At 30.9% G+C, this 22,740-nt stretch overlaps 1 protein-coding gene across 4 annotated transcripts in view; it reads left to right on the forward strand.

The window, feature by feature from the left end:
• The window catches only part of LOC111507417 (serine/threonine-protein phosphatase 4 regulatory subunit 1), a 369,931-nt gene that overhangs the window by 325,392 nt on the left and 21,799 nt on the right, over positions 1-22,740 (forward strand). For all 4 annotated transcript variants that reach the window (XM_074169888.1, XM_074169900.1, XM_074169895.1 and 1 more), the window contains one exon: positions 3,739-3,845. In XM_074169888.1, the coding sequence (XP_074025989.1) occupies positions 3,739-3,845 (107 nt within the window). The remainder of the gene's footprint in view (positions 1-3,738; positions 3,846-22,740) is intronic.

The following is a 22,740-nucleotide window of genomic DNA, read 5'->3' on the forward strand; positions in this document are numbered from 1 at the left end:
CCTATTAGTCTTTTCAAGAAGAGCATATCTACCGAATATAATTATGTAATTCAACCACTCATAATGTATATTCTAGAAGAACCATTCATTTAAAATTATATAAACATTGATAACGAATGTTTACGAAACTCAAAAAACAGGGAAATAATAAAGTCGTTATTTCACTCGCCACAGAGTAAATTCAATCACTGTAACTTAAAACCGTCCACATAATATATTTGGTTCTGGAAATATTTGGCATCGTAAGAATAGAATTTTTGTTGACTTTTACCAACCACTTTCGAAAAGTTTTAACGCACTAGTTTGCCATTGTTGAACTTGCAAGTAAACTTTTTCAATATGTTCTTTTTCTGATAATGCTATGAAACCTTCGTTTTGTAGTTCATTCTAGTTTTTGGCAGTTATTAACGTTCATTGACAAGTAATGCTTTACTTTGTTCTTTTATCATGAAAGTTTCAGTAACTTACATGTAACTTATAAACATTATAAAAATTAAATTATGTTTTCGTTCATTGTAATGGACGTATTTAATAACATACATTCAGTGAAATGGGATAACATGGATTTTGTCTAATAAAGTCGTTGTTAATTATTATTTTTGACTGGCTCAAAAACATATTTTTATGATAAGGTGCAGAAGCCATAAATACCAACAAATCAATGTCCTCTACTACACAATAACTTCAACAGGGAGGATAAAGCTGATGGTACAATTAAATGATCCACTTTCTGCTTCACTTCATCCAATATTATTTTAGTATCAAAAACAACTTGATGTTGATGCCATATACACTGTGTCCGTAAAGTATGGAACAAATTCATTTTTAGCTAAACAGGTCATTTTAAGAAATAATCCTGAAACACGTCGATTTTTGATGTTAATTTACCGTATTTTAAAATAATAATCTAATATACAAGGTGAATTACGTTCGAGTAATGACATCACCGTCATTTTTTTTAAATGGAACACCCCCATTTTGTCTCAATTTTCGGATTACTCTAGCTGAGCTGATTCCAAAAATGTATCACATGTTGATTCCAATTGGTACAGGGTGGACAAAAATACAGTAGTTGTGTGTGTGCTAATGAAGTAACGCGTAACATTCTTTATTAGGTAAATTAACAATATTATCAAAAATACTTATTGTCTAGTGGAAATTTACAAAAAATCATCAGAATCGGATCTGTTCTTGGAGACTTCCGAGGAAAAGACTTCATTGACGCGACTATATATATCGCGCTGAAATTTGCTGATAAAATGGGACATTTATCGCTTGAAGCGTTTCCTGTATGACGTGACGCGTAAGTCTTCAAGTTGTGGTCATACCGAAGCAGGAAGTGAACTGATTACTAATCTAATTCGATGAAATCTTCGGGATACTTGGAAGTATCGGAATCATTTCCGCATTCTTGTTATGATGTGGTTCGTACCTATACGTCATCGGGAAAATTCTGCATATGAATAATCATGTACTTCGGCAATTTTTGTTGCCAAGAAATATGACTGTATGTCTGGGACTTCTTAATTGGCTTCTATAAAATAAATGCTGCAAGGAAAATGTTTGAAGTTTTTCTTCTAGTAGGTGAATAAATATGAAGGACAAGAGAGCATTAAGGTACTGAGTAGCATTCCAAAATATAGTTGGAAAGCATTTTTCTCGAAACCAAAAAAAAAACACCACAAGAAATACAATCCAATATCCTACAAACTGAACTGTGGAAGCTGTCATAAATGATATGTTGGTCAAACCGGCGGTATCTTAAAACACGAGTTTTAGAACACATGAGACACTCCAAGAAACTAAATATGAAAAAACCCACAGTCCTCGTTGAACACGAAAAAGAAAATGGACACCTTTTTTATTTTGATGTCAACGCGAAGAAACTATATACTTTTCGGTGAGTAATTTAATTAGGAACTCATTATTTCTTGTGAAATTAAAACGATAATAATTGTATACGTTTTGTGGGCGGTATGTTTATGAAAATTCATTGTTACAGAGCCCTGAGAAAGAATTTGATTAAATTCGAAACGTCGCCAAGAAAACAATGTTTTTTTTAAGAAAAAAATTAATCTTGTCACCCAACCAACCTTTCTACAGGTTCAATCAATAATCTTCATTTCAGCCATGAAATATTTGAAATGAATCTCAGGACCCCCTTGGCTATTACCTTGTAATTTCCCCATTGGCATATATTTTCGAACACTTGTAGGTATGAAAATCTGGAGATAAATAGGTACCATTTTTTGCATCATAAAAAGTTCATAGACTTTTTCCTTTCCACAATCGAAGGCATGACAAAATGAAAAAAATATCAATCATTATTTTTCAATTATTCATCCCATTCAGACTTTTTTTTCTTATTACTGAAGACTAAACACTAGGTATATATTTTAAAAATTTCAACTCCCGTTGTTTGAAAAATTCTCATAAACAATATAAACAAGATAAAATAATTTGGAATATATATAATCCTGAATATAATTTTTAGAGTTGAAAAATGTATTTATTGATCAAACATTTTTTTTACTCAATATTCATATATTAGTTAACCATGTTTTAAATAATCATGTATAACATATTATAAAAATTTTTATTTGTTTATTGAATGAACGATTTGTCAGTTAAAATAATTTTTCCAATTCTAAAAGTACATTGAAAATAGTAAGTTTTTTGGAAAAATGTTCATTTCTATTTTGCAATGATTTTTAGCTATTAAATAATTTTTTTGAAAAACTTTTCAATCAATTTTCTATCTAGGGTTATGAATAGGGAAAATTGTTTTTGTGAATTTTTCAAACAATGAATTTTTTTCAACAATTTTCTAAACAATAGGAAACTGAAAGAAATGGAGTTTTGCCAAAAAGGAAGCAAAATAGTGTTAGTAATTGAAAAAATATTATTTTGATCGTTTTATTCACATAATTAATTTTATTATGCCTTCCATTGCTAATCAAAAAGAAAAGTCAAATTTTTCCAATGGTGATTTTCTCTAAAACCTTTAAACGACGGTAGCTGCAGGACTGAAGGTTTTTTAATTTAATGATTATCTGGATTTTTTATGTTAACTTGTCAAAATTATTGTTTTTGTTCAAGGGTCTGATTAGGTCAGTACGCATGAAAATGGTACTACCCGTTTCAAACCCAAATTTCATTACAAAATTGAAATTATATTGTCGGTACGCAAATCCGGAAGATAAATTTCCTGCTCTTCCAAGGACCTTCTTTCGAGTATCTCTAATAGTTTTAAGAATCGAACCTAACTTGACCAAATCACCTATTTTTACTGAGTTTTTGGGCATAATATTCAATCTTTAAGGTCAGGTTTTCGGTAAAGTAACACTTGTGAACCGGACTATTAAGACTCCTCATCAATCTATAGCTCTTGCAGGGGTGAACTTGTATCAACATTTGGCAACTCTGTCAGTCTTTCTGAGAACCAACACCCGCCCGATCGTACCCCGTCATCCCCTTAAGCATCGTGCGTCTGAAGACCTTCATTCCTTAATGGGATTAGATGAATATGCGCACGCACATATTTTGGCGCCCCTTCCGGTACCTAAGCGCTCACGAAGATATTCATCTTCCCGCCAATTCTCACGTTGTTAGTTGTTGCTAGTCGGTCCGCCATTTGGGTGGTTGTGTTACTTTTATTTGACAAGATGGATGCGTTAAAAATTGAAATTGGTAGCGCCTTCAAGTGCAAAGTAATTACTGTTTTTATTTATATTGCAGACAAATGGTCATGAGGTTGGTTCAGGAAATATTCAGGACGAGTCCTGCAGACGCTCTCACCAAAGATCTTCCGGAAATTATGAAGACCCTCACGAAAATAGGGGAAGGTGAGTTTTAAATGTTGATTTTTTTTGTTTTAAACTACATTCTGTTACTGATAATAGTGAAGACAGAACGAAGGTAAAATTGTTAGTTTATAATATAGTTTATCGGAAGAAGCTTGAACCTAATTTAATGGTTAGATGGGTATGAGTTTAATTAGTGATACCCAGTGCGTATTTATTGATGAATTCACCTATTGGTTCATTTGAAACAAATTAGAGAATTGGTTGACCTTAAATGTAGGTAAAATATCGCCGAATAAAACTTACTTGGCTGTTATTGCAACATAATTCAAAACATCAGGCACGTGGTTGAAATATAATACGTGGGACAAAGATCATTTACGGCTTTGTTAATTCAAATAATTTATAAGTTTTAATTCATCTTAATGAAAAGAAACTAGTGAACATTTTAGATTTTCCAGCAACCACGAGAATTAAAAGTAGTTTATAGAAAGTAGGAAACATGTATGTTATGGAATGCTTTTATAATAATGAATTTATAACGAATACGACAATTTTGGATAGAGTAAGAAACGATTGAAATTCAAACAGTTGAAAAACGCGCCAAAATATTTGTGACGTCAGAAGGGATGGAATGCGTCGGCGTGATGCCAAGTAAATACACTTCTGAATATATTTAAGGTGCTTCATAATCGCATAAATACCACGCCACGCGGCCACTGAATTTATGCGGGTGGTATTTCCTATCAGTTTGGCAACATCGGATCCGATTTAAAAGTAAGCAATAACCAATGGAGTAATAGTTTGTTGAAGGTCAATTCTTAGTCGTTTACACCAAAAATCGAAGTTTCTATGTAAAGTTACCACAAAAAATGTAAGGCAACTCAGAACCTTTTTTGGAGTGCTCGAAAAAATCTTCATATAGTGTCATAGCCAAAGTATGAACCATATGGGAAACTTATTTATTAAGGGTTTTTCGATAAAATTTTATTGTTGATAGAAGTTTGTACATCCCCTAAAACTAAACATGCACCAACAAACTACAGTAAAACACGCACGTAATTTTGAGACAAGAGTAAAGTACTCTTATTTTGAAAAATCTCGAGAAATGTCATTTAGAAAAGTTGTTCAGCATTAAAAAATACATCTAGATTTCAAGTCATGGCCATCCAAGCGAAGTTTTATTTTTTTTACCCATTATTTTTAAATGAAGACTACGAAAAAACATTTTTGCTAAAACGATAAAGAGGCAGCATCCTGTATACGACGGTTTATCTTGAAAGCCTGTTATATTACGAATCACACAACTGTGCTGTTAACCACGGTCAATTTTTTTGAAGAGTGAAATAACTTTCAAAATTTTTGGTGTAAAGTTATTTTTATTTTTTGTTGACACCGAAAATTACTCAAAATTATACTGTATTGTAACAAAAACTTAATATTCAATAATATCCAATCACGAAACATCAAAATAAAATAGTTATTTCGGAACAAACTCATTGATTTTCTGGAGATTTTCTTGTACAAAATAATTCTCCAAAATAATCTCCAGAAAATCAATGAGTTTGTTCCAAAATACCTATTTTATTTTGATGTTTTGTGATTTGATATTATTGAATATTGAGTTCTTGTTACAATACAGTATAATTTTGAGTAATTTTCGGTGTCAACAAAAAATAAAAATAACTGCACCAAAAACTTTGAAAATTATTTTACTCTTCAAAAAAATTGACCGTGGTTCAGCTGTGTAATTTGTAATATTGCAGGCTTTTAAAATAAACCGTCGTATACAGGATGCTGTCTATTTATCGTTTTTGCAAATTTGTATTTTCCTAGTCCTCATTAAAAAAAATGATAAAAAAATAAAACTTTACTAGATGTCCATGACTTCAAATCTAGATGTATTTTTCAATGCTAAACAATTTTTCTGAATAACATTTCCCGACATTTTTCAAAATAAAAGTACTTTATCCTGTCACAAAATCAAATATTTGAAGGCTCCTCGTATATTACGTGTGGTTTACTGTATTTTGTTGGTGCATGTTTAGTTTTAGGGGCTGTACAAACTTTTATCAATAACTTTTTGTTGAAAAACCCTTAATAAACAAGTTTCCCATACGGTGCATACTCTGGGGATGACACTGTATAAATGTGATTTCTATTTACTCGGTGACGAAAAATGTAAGCGATGAAAATCACCCTCTAGTTACCCCAATTGGAAATAATCTTTACCACCTTGCCACTTTATTTCTTTATATTATAGTTTACATAATAGTTTTTAAGTTCTTTTGAAGAAAAGGCAATTTGTTGGAACACTACAAAAAAATTTTTTTCACTTCAACTCAATTTTTTTTTCAAGATTAAGCATTTTAAATCGCTCAAATTTTTAGAGCATCATAAATAAAGTGAATAGTGAAGATTATTTTCAATTTGGGTGGTAATTAGGGGATGACTTTCATTCATATTTCTTGTCACCGAAAAAAAAAGAGATCAATATTATTTTTATCATAATTATAAGAATTCGCTTAGTTTTGATGCTAGGAACTTTAATGAAAAAAAAACTGAAGATTTTTTTGTATCACTTTGAAAAAGAGGTTTTTTGAAAATGTATTTTCAAGATATATGGAAAGAGAACACAGAAATTATTTGCCAACTCAGGCTACTTATTCCTTTATATGATAACCTGACAGCTGGAATTGTTTAATCACTTGAAATCACTTTAATCACTTTTCAAATAAACCATTTGTTTATTTATTTGAAAGTAGAGGATACTCCTAATAAATATACATACAGTCACAAATAAGTGAGAATAGGAAATTGTTCAAATGGAAATTTCCAAAGTGATTCACCCAATTCTACAGTAACTATAAATTGAGATATCCTATTTCGATTCCGAATAGAGTGAATAATAAGTCTACGAATTATGTTTGTAATTCCAAAGTATTCATACGAGTTGTGACTAAAATGGGACCTGAGACAATGATTGAAGGAAAAATTTCTATGATGAACAGAACGCGAAAACTGATTCGGTATTTTCCATGAATGGTATTGAATTCCGCCCACGCCACGTGCCAAGCATAATAACTCGCCGACAGTGCAATTTGCGTATAGTTCGGCTTTCAATTTCGTGAAAATGCATTATTTCAAAGCGGCATAATAAACTAAATGTCGAAACAGTATTAAATATGAAGGCGATTAAATTACATTACATAGTGCTGGAATCGGTTTGGTTATATATATATATATATATATATATATATATATATATATATATATATATATATATATATATATATATATATATATATATATATATATATATATATATATATATATATATATATATATATATATATATATATATAAATCGATTCAATTCGTGAGGTTGCAGTCAATAGCTGGGCTGTTACAAAGAAAACTCTTTGTTATATGTCAAGCTTTCGGTATATTTCACACCTTCGTCAGGACAACTACAATAATAAGATTATATATCTTGTAAAAAATATATAAATATGGAGAACTTACTAACGTGAGAATAAAATATAAAATGGTTCAAAAACAGATAGAAAAACATTAATAAATGACAGTTAATAAAAATTTTGGCTGACAATGTCAAGTGGGAAAATTCTGAATGATACTCGAATTACTAGATTTTTTATTTTCTTTATCATATTTCAGTAGGTACGTGTAAATTTTGCTGAGACTATCAATATCAGTTCGTTTATTCATTGAATGTTCTTCGTTATTAATATGTATCATTTCCAAAAATATTCTTTTCGTTATATTGGTTTCTCTATCTAAAATATTTGGATTTTCAAAATTCATTTTATGATCCTCCGAATTAAGCGATGAAAATCACCCTCTAGTTACCCCAATTGGAAATAATCTTTACCACCTTTTGAAAATCCAAATATTTTAGATAGAGAAACCAATATAACGAAAAGAATATTTTTGGAAATGATACATATTAATAACGAAGAACATTCAATGAATAAACGAACTGATATTGATAGTCTCAGCAAAATTTACACGTACCTACTGAAATATGATAAAGAAAATAAAAAATCTAGTAATTCGAGTATCATTCAGAATTTTCCCACTTGACATTGTCAGCCAAAATTTTTATTAACTGTCATTTATTAATGTTTTTCTATCTGTTTTTGAACCATTTTATATTTTATTCTCACGTTAGTAAGTTCTCCATATTTATATATTTTTTACAAGATATATAATCTTATTATTGTAGTTGTCCTGACGAAGGTGTGAAATATACCGAAAGCTTGACATATAACAAAGAGTTTTCTTTGTAACAGCCCAGCTATTGACTGCAACCTCACGAATTGAATCGATTTATAGTTAATCCAGTCACTAATTATTCTGTTATATATATATATATATATATATATACATATATACAAATTAGAGAAATGCATATTTTTAACACTGGTAGAACTTTGACTTCAAATTGGACAACTTCAAACAGAGAATACTTGCTTCTCAGTAGCATTACATAGTCATAGATTCATTTTGATAAAAAAAATAACTTGGATGGATGTTCTTTTTCGGAAAACCCCTAGAACTTGATAAACTTAAAAATGAATGATTCTATCGAAAATGGATTTGAAGAATGATTTGTAAGAGAAAAAGTTCATTCTCCAACGATGAACTGGTTTGGCAAGCAGTATCCTGCTTGCCAATTATTTGGCGAATGCGCCGAGGTTTCCTCAATAAAATTAAACTGTGATTTAATGAAATATTTTTGATGTCTTTCAGCTGAGAGAACAGTTAGTTAGAATAGGAGAAAAGTATCAAATATCTGCCATATCCAAAATTGAACTTTAAAATTATGTAGATAAAAATTTATAGGGAAAATGGTTTTCGTTAATAACTCGAAAACTATTAATATTTAAGCAATTTTGAAAAAAGAGGAGGAAATTTCCGGTAAAATAGTCCCGACTCCCAAAACTCGTATCTCCATTATTTATAATTTTAATTTGATGTTGAAAATAGGGTTCCGCGCGGCTGTTACGGCATGCGCGCGCTGCCGCTAAAGAGAGTTTATCAAAAGAAAAAATGTTTTCATAACATAAAATGTCATTTAAAAAATTTGAAAAAATCTAGTATCTTCTTAACACTTGAATGAATCGAGTCCCGTAGAAAAAAAGTTTTATCACCATTTTTCAAAAAGTTATTCAATTGTTAACTAACAAATTTTTTCCCAATCTCCGTTAGCATAAAATAATGGGATAAGAGGTATAAATACTTGGCCTATAAATTTTAAACTTCATAGAGTCATTTTGATATATATACTTCATACGATCCTGCGATGAAAGTTCATAAAAAATTATTAATTTGTTAATTATGCAAAATGAAATATCTAAAAATTGTTGATAATTTTTTTTTCAATTGATTTTAGCTATGTCTGTTTTCACATTAAATTGTTTTAAACAAATAGAGAAATTTAATATTTTTGAAAATCATTTTTGTGCTATTTAGTTGTCTAGAAATAATTATGATTTAAAAAAAATCCTAATTTTAATTTTTATTTGTTTAAAATCGATTTTTTTATATTTTGATTGTTTAAATAATTAGTTAAGAAATAATTTTGCTTTTAAAAATCATAATTTACACTTTTAAATAGTTTGGCAAAAAAAAATTTTTTTTTCATAATTTAATTGTTTATTACTTCAACAATTTGTTATAATCAAATATTATCCAACGTTATATTTCTTTATGAAGCAGAAAAAAAATTATAAAAACAGCTATATATAAAAAAGTGCCATAAAAACAAGTATTATACTAAATTAAAAAAAAATGGCACTTTTTTATATACTTATAGCTGTTTTTATAATTTTTTTCTGCTTCAGAAAAAAAAATATAACGTTGGTCAATATTTGTTCATAACAAATTGTTAAACTAATAAAAAATTAAATAATAAATAATTTTTTTTGACAAACTATTTAAAAGTGTAAATTATTATTTTTAAAAGCAAAATTATTTGTTAACTAATTATTTAAACAATCGAAATATGAAAATTAAATATTAAAAATAAGAAAAAAATTTTGTTCCAAAAATCATAATTATCTCTAGACAACAATCTCTAGACAACAATAGCAAAAAATTTTTTTTTTAAATATTGAATTTTTCTATTTGTTTAAAACAATTAAATAAACAAAATACGCAAAAAATGCATATCCTATGTTAATAATTGCCATTGTTTAATGTGAAAACAGACATAGCTAAATATCAATTGAAAAAAAAATTATCAACAATTTTTAGATATTTCATTATGCAGTAGTTATAATAAATCATAATTGACAAATTAATTGATTTTTATGAACTTTTATCGCAGGATCTTATGAAGTATGTATATCAAAAGGCTCCACGAAGTTTAAAATTTATAGGCCAATTATTTATACCTTTTATCCCATTATTTATGCCAACGGAGATTGGGAAAAAAATTGTTGGTTAACAATTGAATAACTTTTTGAAAAATGGTAAAAAAACTTTTTTTTCTACGGGACTCGATTCATTCAAGTGTTAAGAAGATACTAGATTTTTTCAAATTTTTTAAATGACATTTTATGTTATAAAAAAATTATTTCTTTTGATAAACTCTCTTTAGCGGGCAGCGCGCGCATGCCGTAACAGCCGCGCGGAACCCTATTTTCAACGTCAATTTGAAATTATAAATAATGGATATAGAGTTTCGGGGGTCGGGACTTTTTTATCGGAAATTTCCTCCTCTTCAACGAGCTTTTTTCAAAATTGCTTAAATATTAATATTTTTCGAGTTATTAACGAGAAACTAATACAATTTTTTTAATCTTATTTTGTTAATTTATGATGCACTGTTTGGAGCCTTTGGTGTAGTAATGAATATTAGTGGAGTTTTTTCCTTCAGTTTTAATCTTCCTCTTTGAAGATGATCACTTGGTGATTGAAACACGTGTCGAGGTGTTAAAAATAAACGATTTGGTGTTGGGAAAAAACTCCAGTAATATTCAATATTTATTTATTTTGTTAATAACAATTGCAATTTTTTACCTGCACCAAAATCCTTCAAAAACCTTTTTCTAGACTTAATTCCCAATCGAATGAGCTATCGTTCATATTTTTAGGACCTTCATGTCTATTTTTCATGTTTTTGAACTTGTCGATTAGACTATAAGAATTGGTAACTTCAGAGTCCAACATTTTTGTTGTATATTCAACTCATTATGCAAAGTATCAATATTATATTTTAGAAAACGTAGTGAATCATAATCGATAAATTGATGGATGTAGCCGTTACTACGTGGTAGGAGATCATCATGAAAAATGAGAATTAAAACTTCCTATATTTTTATATCACTTGTATTTGAAAATAAAGTTACTGCAGTTTCGTCCTACAAGAACATTTTCAGTTTAATGTTTATTGAGTTTATTGTAATCTTTTGAAAATGTTCTTCTATGACGAAACTGCAGAAACTTTACGCTAATTGCACACACACCGATTGTGGACGGCCGATTTTATACCGGTCGTTCAAATTCCAATAGTAAATCACATGTGGAAACGGGACCTGGCACACACGCCGACCTGTGATCGGCGTCGATCACCGGTAAGCATGTGTGCCAGGTCCCGTTCCCACATGTACTTCACTATTGGAATTTGGACGACCGGTATAAAATCGACCGTCCAAAATTGGTGTGTGTGCATTTAGCGTTACAAATACAAGTGATAGATAACACAGGTAGTTTTATTTTAAATTTTTCATCATAATGGAATATATTAAATATATTTCATCAAAATAATTTAAATAGTCAAGTGGAAAACTTTCTAATCGCATGCGTATTTGAAAAGGGGAGAAAAATAGAAGACTCATTCATTAGATGAATTTCATGTGAATGCCATCATATTGTAAATGAACAACAAAAGTGTAAGGAAATTCAATCGGAACTAAAAACATTGGTAGGTCTTGATGTTAATTCAGTTTCTTTTCAACAATGTTATAATTGATTTACATAATATAGGTTGTTCACGTTAAGAAGAGAATGACGTCACAAGATGACAAGTTACGACGATGCCAACATGTGCACTATTTCGAACTTTCAAATTTTTTTGTACTGTTGATATGTTTTATTGCTATTATCCTTACTTACTTTTAGTATTTGTTGGGACTATTTCGGCAGTGCTTTAGGCATATTGAATATACGCAGGTCTTATCAAAAGAAATTATTAGTTCTGAAAAGAAAAGAAAGACTGACAGTTTTCGAGTTTTTTTTTATTTGGCAACGTCTGAAATTTTACTATCAGTTGAGCAACTTACAAATTGAAATGTTACTAGTTTCATTGCTGTTGAACGCATTTCAGTGGGAATTTTAAAGTTGTTATGTTGGATATACAAAATTACCAAAAATGACGTCATTCTCTTCTTAACGTGAACAGCCTATATATTATTTCTTGGTGTTTTTTTGGGTTTTCACTGTACACAAACTGAAAAATAAATCTAGATCAACAGAGAATCTGCTTTAGTATAATAAAAGGCAAACTGAGAAGTATTATAGTTGTGTAGTCTATTGAAAACACTTTTTCTTCTCCAGAACAAAAATGCTTTCTCTCGACGCGTTAGGTTTACATTATCACGAGATGTTTTAGTCATCTCTCGTTCATCCTGTAGCAGCATTTATTCTATTCACAACTTCACTTATTTAGACTGATAGGAAGGAATCTTTGAAAACAATAAAAAAAAACAATTAGAAATTATTTTTACAGCAGCATTTATTCTATTCACAACTTCACTTATTTAGACTGATAGGAAGGAATCTTTGAAAACAATAAAAAAAAAACAATTAGAAATTATTTTTACCCATGTCTATGTGTCTATGTCCGATTACTTTTGTTATTGAGTATTGGTTTAATTCTCAACAATCTCCTTGTTAATTGATGGTCGATTACGCGATAGATAAATATAAACTTTTGAAAAAATTCGTTACCATTTATTTTTAGACGAATGTGATTTTTCCAAAGGGTCATTGAGCTCCGAACGTTTGGCCAGCTGTATTAATGTTTTCACTTCTCCCCGAATTCATTTTTAACGACACTAACTCTCGTTGAATCTTTTGAGTTTTGTTCAATGAAATCATATGTTACATTTGATTTTAAGTTTCATATGTTGTAAAATTCGTTTAACATTCTTCGTAAAATCCCCTTAGAAGTGAGCACTTTGGATTGAAAAACAAATCTTAAGACGATTTCGTTATAAAATAAAAGTCCGATGTTTTTTTCAATTCTTTCACATATTCACTATAATCATGTGAATTCACTCTTTTCATCGCCTTCTCTTTATTCAGTTTTTTGTTCGTTATTTTTCCTTCTTTTCATATTGATCTTTTTTTTTTCGTCGTGTCACTTATTAAAATCTTTCAAATCAGTTTATGAATTTTGTGTAGGTGTTTTTCTGATTCAGTTCAGAAGTCAGACCATCGTCATCATTAGAAAACACATTCAACAGATGAAAATTATTCAGTTCTGAACTGGCCACTGAGTAGTTTTTTGAATTTCGCAAATGTAGAATTAGTCTCCTCATTCAAAATACTCCTTCTACACTCTATTCTTTTTGGAAAAAAATCTTCAACAATATGAAAATTGGTACTATAACCACAAGTCGACTGACATCCTCTCTGAATATTCAATAGTTTGTGAAAAATATTAGTGAATGCTGTCATAAAATACTCATTTGTTTGGGGAAAAAGCTTTTTGGTTTCCTACTTTTTCAAAAATCTTGTTTCAAAAATGGATATCTTCCAAAATATTTCTTTTTCAAATTGAATAAAACTCTTTATGTATCTTCCTGAGAACTTTAATACACACATCACTGTCTGCCACATGTTTATGTTGAAAATTATACCTACGTTTCACATTATTGAATTTTTTTCTTAGTTGTTACATTACAATTCTTTTCGCATTGGCTATTATGACTTCAATGATTTCAAGAAGGGGGAAAAATATCAACGAATACTATAACAAATTCTAAGAAAAATAAAACAAATTGAAACTCTACAATCCTACATAATATTAATAAATGAAAGAATATGTGAATGGACTAAATGGGTACCTACTGTTTACTCTCGAAAAGATCGTTACGTTTACATATAGTGAGTCTCGTCATTGTCTCACAGAAAATATCAGGTATTGTGTGTCTTGCAATTCCAATTGATGTCTAAACTCATTTTCAAATCGGGTTTTCTCCTGGATTCAAGAGATTTTGATAGATTCATTGAGTAAAATCCTAATTTTATTAGAAATTTAAAAAAATAAGTCAATAAATATCTACAGTAAGCAGAAGGGTAAAAATAGTTGTTGCAAATTTACAAGATGAAACGAAGGAATTAATATTTCAGTATGTGGAATATTAGACAGTTATTCCCGATTTGAAGTTGAAATTTTCAATTACGATAAAAAACTTACCTAATATGAAATGTGAAATGTCCATAGCTCGTTAGTTGTGAAACAACCATTTGTATAGTATGAAAGATTTGAAATGTTACAGCAATTATATCGTACAGTTGAACGATAGTTATACGTCATCAGTTGCCGATTGAACGCAAACGTCAACTCTTAATGTTGACGTATAATGCTTCTTGCCCCCCAGCTTGTGTAACTTTTTTATTCAATCATAGACATACGCCAGTTTTTAACTATTCGTGTATGATGTTGATTGGAAAATAAGAACAAAAACCTTCAAAAACTAATGAAGCAGAAAATCCAGCTAGCCAAAGGAAACACACATACCCACCCCGATTAAAACTACCCTCCAAGCGACATTCCTCACCCTAACACACTATGAATGACGAAGACGACGACGCCAACGAAGATGCAAGCGAGAAAGGGGAGTCTGTGAACGCATCCCATCTTGAATCGCTTTTTTTATTGCAGGCGCGTTGAACTTGATCCTCGACGTTTCCGTCAGAGTTAGACCGGAAGAAGAGCACGTGGATCGGGCCTCCCGCAGATCTTTTACGCGAACCGTTTTGTGAAGGTATTTATGTCGAGCATCAGGAGCTGGATGGATATATTTAGCTCCAGACACCCCAACTTCTCGTACGAAGGGGGCCTCTTAAATGTCGGCGTCGACGAGCAGCCACCAAACGTCCCTTCCGCCCCCCAGCGAACAGGATATTAAGATATACCGGGTGAGGTTCTGAGAAGTAGGTTTTCTGTAACGAATTTAAGAGAAGAGCGCTCCCATGCTTGCGGGTTATTTACTACACCTATCAGCCCAGATACTTTCTTCTGATCCTCTCAGGTAGTACGGCACCAAAAATAATTTGTGAACTATTATATCTCTCAGGAGTATCTTCATGGAAACAGTAAAATTACACAAATTCAACTTTATTCAATATACAATAACTGAATATTCAAACGCGGTCCAGAACAAGCATAATGCCAAGAATCTAAAGCATGGCAGAGTTAACAAGTATGATGTTTGTCTGCATAAATGTTCACGCTGCGTAGTCACTTGACGCATTTTCAAGTTTGAATATCCAAAAATGTACGTAATAATATTTATCATCGCTACCATGCCAACCATACATATCCACCCTTTCTGACGTCATGAGACACAATGTTTGTTCATAATAGAAACGAATAGATTGAAGAAAGATTTAACCTACCAGTAGAGTTACCGAAAAAACAGAAAGTGTCATTGATGTCTACACATTAAAAATGAAAAGAAAGCATTCTAGAAAAATAAGTTTGAATAAGTTGAAATGAGAAAAAGAATAGGAAATATGAAAATATGTAAAAAAAATTAATGGCATTAAAGAATTACCGCGAATGCATTATAAATGCACACTAGTCAAGGTAATAACTTCAATCTAGCGAATCAACTTACATTTCGTAACGTTATACGATACGATAACGTTAATTGGACTTTTCTAATGAACGAGAAGAGTTCGAAAATTAGTTCAGAATTCAAACAAGCAACAGTGAACAAGTAAAGTAAGTGAAATACTTTTATGAAGAATAATCGAAGTAACAAGTATTGTTATTGAAGTTGAATAATATGGGAAGAAAAAATACAGCAAAAATTTTATTGAAATTTATATGAAAATAATTGTTGGAGCTCAAAACTACCAAATCCATAACCCATAATGACTGAGAACATATGAAATTTGTCTATCAAAAATAGAATAAATAATTTTAGAGAACACCAAATGAGAATATTTTTTACGGAAGGTTGAAACAACTAAATATATGACTGGAAAACACAGTAAGAGTCAGATTTCTGAAGAACTGATCAACTCTTAACGAATAAATGGAATTAACTGTTGATTAATAAAGCTCATAACAACTAAATAGATATAGATGTAATCTTTTTTCGAAATAGTAATTGGTTATAATCAAAACAATCCTCTTTAAAACTGTGTATTTCAACCTTTGTTTGTGACGCGGTTATTCAAAGTTAGCCATTTTTGTCTTATCGTGTTGTTTTGTAAATATTCGTATATTACCATTATCAAGTGCATCAAGAAAAAAAATTTGATCAGTTCATGGAATCTTCGAGCTGATTCATCGTTGAGTAAACTTCGTTATCTAACGGATTTCTCGAAAACAAACAATTAATGATATTAATGAGATTTTTTTGTTCAGCGATTGTCGCGTTGTAGAGACGTTATTCGGTTCAAAAAATGAGTTCAAAATGTTTTCTATTAACCTGCTGGCTATGAAGAGCAACCCTAACGAAGTCTCCTATTGAATCCACCTTTTATAAGGCAAGATTTGAAAACTGAAACGCGGTAACTGAATAAAATTTCATCACTTGAAGAGTAATTTTCAGGTGATACTATATAGATTCGTTAATGAAGGTTCTTGGAAAAGTTTTATATTATTCATTCATCACCAACATTTTTTTTCAAAGACAAATATCCATCCTCCCATTTCGTGATGTTTCCATTTTCGAACTTCCTCCTCATTTATATATTTTCGTCGGTTCCGTTTCCTCTATTTAAATGGCGCCCGGTCATCCGGTGAATATAATAATAGATGATAAAGTTTTTTCCTGTCTACGTGTAATTAGCCGGTCTAGGATCACAGACGATACCAATAGAAAATTAAAGAAAACGTGCGCTTCGAATAGTCAAACGCAAATAGAACTGAGACGCCCGGCGTCTGCATCTAAATCGGTGTTCCGGCGTTAGCGTACAATACGTGGTGGATCATTGTTTTCCGGTGACAACAAAGTGTTAGCGAGGTTTGGATCGGCAATAGCAACTACAACTACATTTACCTAAAAGTTCTATTGGAACAGAGATGGTTAATATCAAGTCAAGAAATTATTTTTTCTCGACTAAGCAAGAGAAAATTCCTCTGTCGTCTTGACAAGAATAGCGTTTTCCGCGACAAAGAAGGTATTCTCTTTCTTGTCCTGTCTTGTCTTGATATCTTTCGAAGTGGGAATGTCCTTGGTAGCAGTTATTGTTTGCGTTTTCGAAAGTACCTATACTTAATTGACGTTTTAAACCTCAATAATGAAACCATCAGGTAGGTTCTCGTCAGCGAAAAAAGGTAATATCGTTAATATTTAGGAGATTTTGCTTCCTGCTGCGTTTACAATCTCTCTAGCAAAAATGATACACTCAAACATTGCATGAGATTCGTTCATTTGGCAATGGAATTACCAGTTAGTTACTAATTGTGAATCAGTGAATTACTTAACTCTACTACTATAAGTACATAAGACACTTTTTATCGAAAAATCCCGACTGTAACTGCTCCGGGTACTGGATTATGTTCCAAAAGTAAACAGAAAAATGAAGAATTCTGCTTGTAAGCATACTAGAGTGTCACCAAGATTTAGCCAAAGCCTCGGTAGATAATAACATTATCCTGAGGTGGGTTAAAGGTCACGACAGGAGTAAAGGTAATCACATTGCCGACTCTTTAGCCAAGGAAGCGGCTGGACTAAGAATTTTAGGGCCCAGTGGCACCTACGGCCTGATGACTTCGATAATTGCGGAACTAGCCCATGCTCAATCCTTAGAGAGATGGGATGGAATCAAAGGATGCAATCTTGCTAGGATCACCTTGTGTGACTCTGGGAAACTGGCACCGAAGAAATATCTGGCTATGACCAGGAAAAATCTACGATTAACAGTAGATCTGGTGGTAGTAGTGACTGGTCACTGTCTACTAAGGAAACACCTCTATAATATGGGGCTACTGGACACACCTCTATGCAGGAATCGTGAACAGGAAGATGAGTCTGTCAGGCATGTCCTATGCGAGTGCCCGGAGTTATCGTCAATAAGAGTGTGTGTTCGGCGAGTTTCGGCCTACACCTGCCGATATAAAGGAGATGTCTCCCAGTGACCTGCCAACCTGTGAACCCTTGGAATGGGATGAAGAAACAAATAATTTTTTGTTTGGTATCAATGATAAAAGCAAAGTTGCTATTTTCGAGGTTTGCATAAACAATAAAGTGAATTTTTATAATATTACATTTTTCTCGACTACTCTTGTCCTATCTCATCTTGTCACGTCTTAACCAAAATGAGCCTTGTCTCCTGTCTTGTCGAAAAACATTTTTCAAGAGAAAAATCGCCTTGTGTCGTTCAAAAAAAGACGAACCAAGAGAAGATAATCTTTTGTCTTGGTGGCAAAACTAGTAATGGTCTTTTTATTCATCTCACTACTTCAGCGTACCGAGTCGAAGGATCATTTCAATTTTTTTATATTCCTTTCTTCTATATCCCAATTTTTATATCCGTATCTTGGGTAAAACCAAGTTCTCACATTCGATAACTAATGTGTGTTTGAACTAGTGCGAAATATAATATAATGATAAATAAATGAGGCATATTTTGGCATGAAAGTTTGGACAAATCTGATTAGAAAACTAGCAAAATATAATATTTTCAAATACTTCAGCCCAAATATTTTGTAGTAAAATTTGAATATACCTGAAACAGATCTAATACATTTATAACATAGGTAGTTATCGATTAAGTAGTTATCGATAGAGTTTTCGAAGTATTTAACCTTATATTCAGATTTGATGGGAACGAGTTGTTTTTGGCTAATAATATCCACAATATTGAATGATGGAAGAGAATTCACTAGCAAGTGACAGGCAAAAATACGATTTTCTCGAAGTTAGTAGTCAGGGATCTGCTGCTGGAATAATTAAAAATTGTAGGAAAATCAATCTCTACCACACTTTTCCAACCTGGCCACCTTTAACTACTGTAAAATAAAGCTGTGTTCTCGAGAAAGTCTATTAATTTGACAGAGCTTTCAAATTTGAATAAATCGTTTATATATAACTCAAAAATGGGCTCGAGTACCACATACTTAATATTTTTCTGGGAAGTGGGAACATTATCTGTTCTGGCACATTGGGACCTTTCAGATGGATAACTGAAGAGTTTTCTACCTACATCTTACGATTTATGGATTCGGATTGTTACATTCACCTTTGCATCATCCATATTGTTCGCCAAAAAAAAAATATTATATTTTATATCGATTTTTCAGAACTTTCTCAACTCTTGAAGTTTTGTTCTGTGATTGTATACCTCCTTTTGTATACTGTATATATAAATAATTGTATGTATGATCAGCACCGTTTCTTATCCTATGCCATTGTGGCATAGGATAAGATGTTTGTCAGTCTTCGCCATAATTATAGATTATAGATAGATAGATAAATAGATAGACATGTACTTTATTGTCCAAGAAAATACAATCTTATCAACAAAGCTTGTTAAAAAGTCAGGTATGTATAGCACTTTAAAGAATAGCATGTATAGCACTTCAAAGAATAAAAGAAAAGAAACAATTCAAAAACACAAATACCCAGAAACACAATTTGAGCAAAACTAAGTTCCCATATCTAATAGACAAAATATAACATTAAAAAATAAACTTTAACGAAGTTTGTAGACAAAATAGTTTGTATAGTCCATTTCAAAAAATGTAAAAAAACAAATATACACAATTTGAACATAAGTTCACATGTCATGGCAATAATATAAGATATATCCCAGTATAAAATATAATTTAAAGTATAGGTGTCAATATAATCAACAAAAAAAGTACGTATATTAAATCACAGCAAAGTTCCATTGTAATATTCATCAAATTTGTAGTACGCTTTTGTTGCAAGGGTATCTTTAACAAAATTTCTGAACTTTTTATAGCTTTTTTTCTTCCTAATTTCGTATTAGGAAATGCAGCTTTTCACTTTAATAAATTAAAGAATACTTTGACTTGTTTTTGGAACAGGAAGATGTATTTTATTTTCAGTTACTTGCCGGGTTATGTAATTTGTATGTTCCGGAGTTCCAACCATATTATGTTTTTTGTAAATCAGGCAAACAGTTTCCAGTATGAAAATACAAGTATAACAGTGATCATTTTTTTCTCTCAAAAATAATGGTCTGCATGACCCACGTACTTCCACCTTGCATAAGTATCTAACCGCTCGCTTTTGCAAAACAAACACTGAATAAAAAAGTTGTTGTCTGCAAAATTCTCAGAAGGCAACACCATATCTCAGGTGGGACTCAATCAGGGAATGATATACCACTTTTGTTGTGGATGAACTCGATTCATTTGAAACTATTCGAAGTTCATAACATCCTGATGCCAATATTTTATTCAAAGCTGAAATATGTTGATCAAATGTCAATTTGTTATCCATGAAGATTCCCAGGAATTTGGTATTTTTTGGTATTTTAACGATGTTGTCTACTTTCATTTTCATATAGATTTTTTTCTAATTTTTTACATTATTCGGTAATTGTATATCCGTTTTTCTTCATTGTTGGTGTCAGATCTCAAATATTTATATGTGAAAACCCCATAACCAATCCTTCATGTCGAATTTCTGCGTTTTGTGAATTTGTATCATGATTTTAAACATTGAAGGGTTTAGTTGTGTTTCTGCTTCAACCCCTTTTAGTCTGACTGTACTAATCCTTTGTTTTGCCTATGAATGAGTATCATTTCATAGTCTTTTATACGTATTAAGTTTTTGAAAGTTAACCAGGTACCAGGCGGTATTTAGTACAACCTCAATCTTCTGATGAATATTTCAATTAGATATAATATGTTTCTTCATGATACCCATACAGTGTATTTGGGAGTAATTGTATTATACATCCATTTTGATTATTTATCGTTTTCTTAGTGTATTTCTCTTTATCTCGTTTCAGAATCTTGAAATTTTTTGTACAGATTTAATGTTGCTTCGTGAACTATTTATTGATGATACTAGATTTCTTTGAAGATGTCGAGACTCTTATTTATTTTATTATGTTTTATTATGTTTCACTTGTTAGGTATTATACAGTGATGTCAAATTTGAACAAAAGCACGTTCTCACTCAATCTTTCACATTCATTGCAATTTTCCATCGTTTTATTCTATTTTATGTTTTCCCTACCTATTTTTAAATACAAAGTGGAGATATAGGAAAACTTCAGAAGTAATTTTATGAAAAATGAAAAAAAACCTGTGGAAATTCAGAGGTGCTCAGAATAGAAATGAAGTAAAATATTCTTTTTTGAACTGTTTTTATTCTTATGAAATTGTTGATTTTCATCGTATGAACAAACTTTTATGTTTGAATATATAACAAATTGAATGTAGGGTTGGCATATTTCCTTGATAATATTTCTCATTTGGGTAAATTTTGTATCATAAGTGGATTTAATTTCATCTTCAATAACCATATGATTGGTTTTCAGTTCATTTGGTGATATACCGATCATTAGTTTACTGATTTTTTTATGATTTGGTGAAAAAAGTGTATTGTATTGTAATTTAATTTGAACAGATTACCTACATCTCTATTCAACTGAATAATAAATGGTACAATCCAATATGATATAGAATAGAAATATTTTGGGATTCGTTGGCAGGATGAATTTGAAAGAAAATGTCAAAAATCAAATTTAGTATGTGATTGCATGTATCTAATTCATTTGTAATGAAGCAATACATTAAAATATAATATTTATTCATCCAACAGTTCAATGAAAAAAATAAAATGAAAAGTAAACGGTAAATATATTTTATTAAGAAGAAAAAAGCATTCTATGAAATAGGGAATTTTATCGTTTATGGCAAACTGTCTACCCTAAGTGTTACAAAAGCAGGTAGTTATTTCTTCAGTACTCAACTCATATAATTGATCAATGGCCTTCAGTTTTGGATTTCTTGGAAAAGGGGTCGACCACACAGTAACAATACGATTCCGCATAGTGATTTGAGAATGGTTTCTTCTCTGATGAAGCGACTTTGAAACTTTATGTGAATTTTCACTGAAATAGTATAGGTGTTCGATCGCCTAATTTATTTAAAATTTTCTCAGACTCGCAAGCAGTAAATTTTTGAATCATTCATTATAGAATATCCCTAATTATTTTATTTATTTGTAGAATCCGTGGAACGGTCTCCATACTGCTTCTTTTTTTTGTGCGGAACCGAGATATCAATTTTTAGCTGAATCTTTGATTGAAGAATGAAAAAATTATTGTATTTATGTATTACTAAGGGGGTATGAATGTTCAAAGTTAAAACAAGAATGTGGAGATGTCCTTTAAAGTATTTTTACTGTATCAGTCATCAGTTCATCAAGAACAAGTTCTTAAAAGCAAGCAGAGGAGAACAAGCTGTGAACTACATTATGATCCATGAGTTTCTTGCTCGAAACACGAACTACCTGAATTATTAAATGAAGAGAGTGAAAAATACTAGGTGAATTGTAATTTTTATTCAATTTTTTGTTATATAAATAGTGACTAGGTCAAAACTTAACTTTTCACTAACTGCACATTATATAGTAGATATAGCGAACAAGGTAAAAACAGAAGAAACAATATTATTAACACTTATCATCAGAAAACTGCAAAAATTATTGAAAGGAATGCTATTTTCTATATTATAATA

Source organism: Leptinotarsa decemlineata, unplaced genomic scaffold, assembly GCF_025532065.1.
Source record: "Leptinotarsa decemlineata unplaced genomic scaffold, Ldec_3_MD MMD2_P_RNA_scaffold_11, whole genome shotgun sequence".
Taxonomy (NCBI): domain Eukaryota; kingdom Metazoa; phylum Arthropoda; class Insecta; order Coleoptera; family Chrysomelidae; genus Leptinotarsa; species Leptinotarsa decemlineata.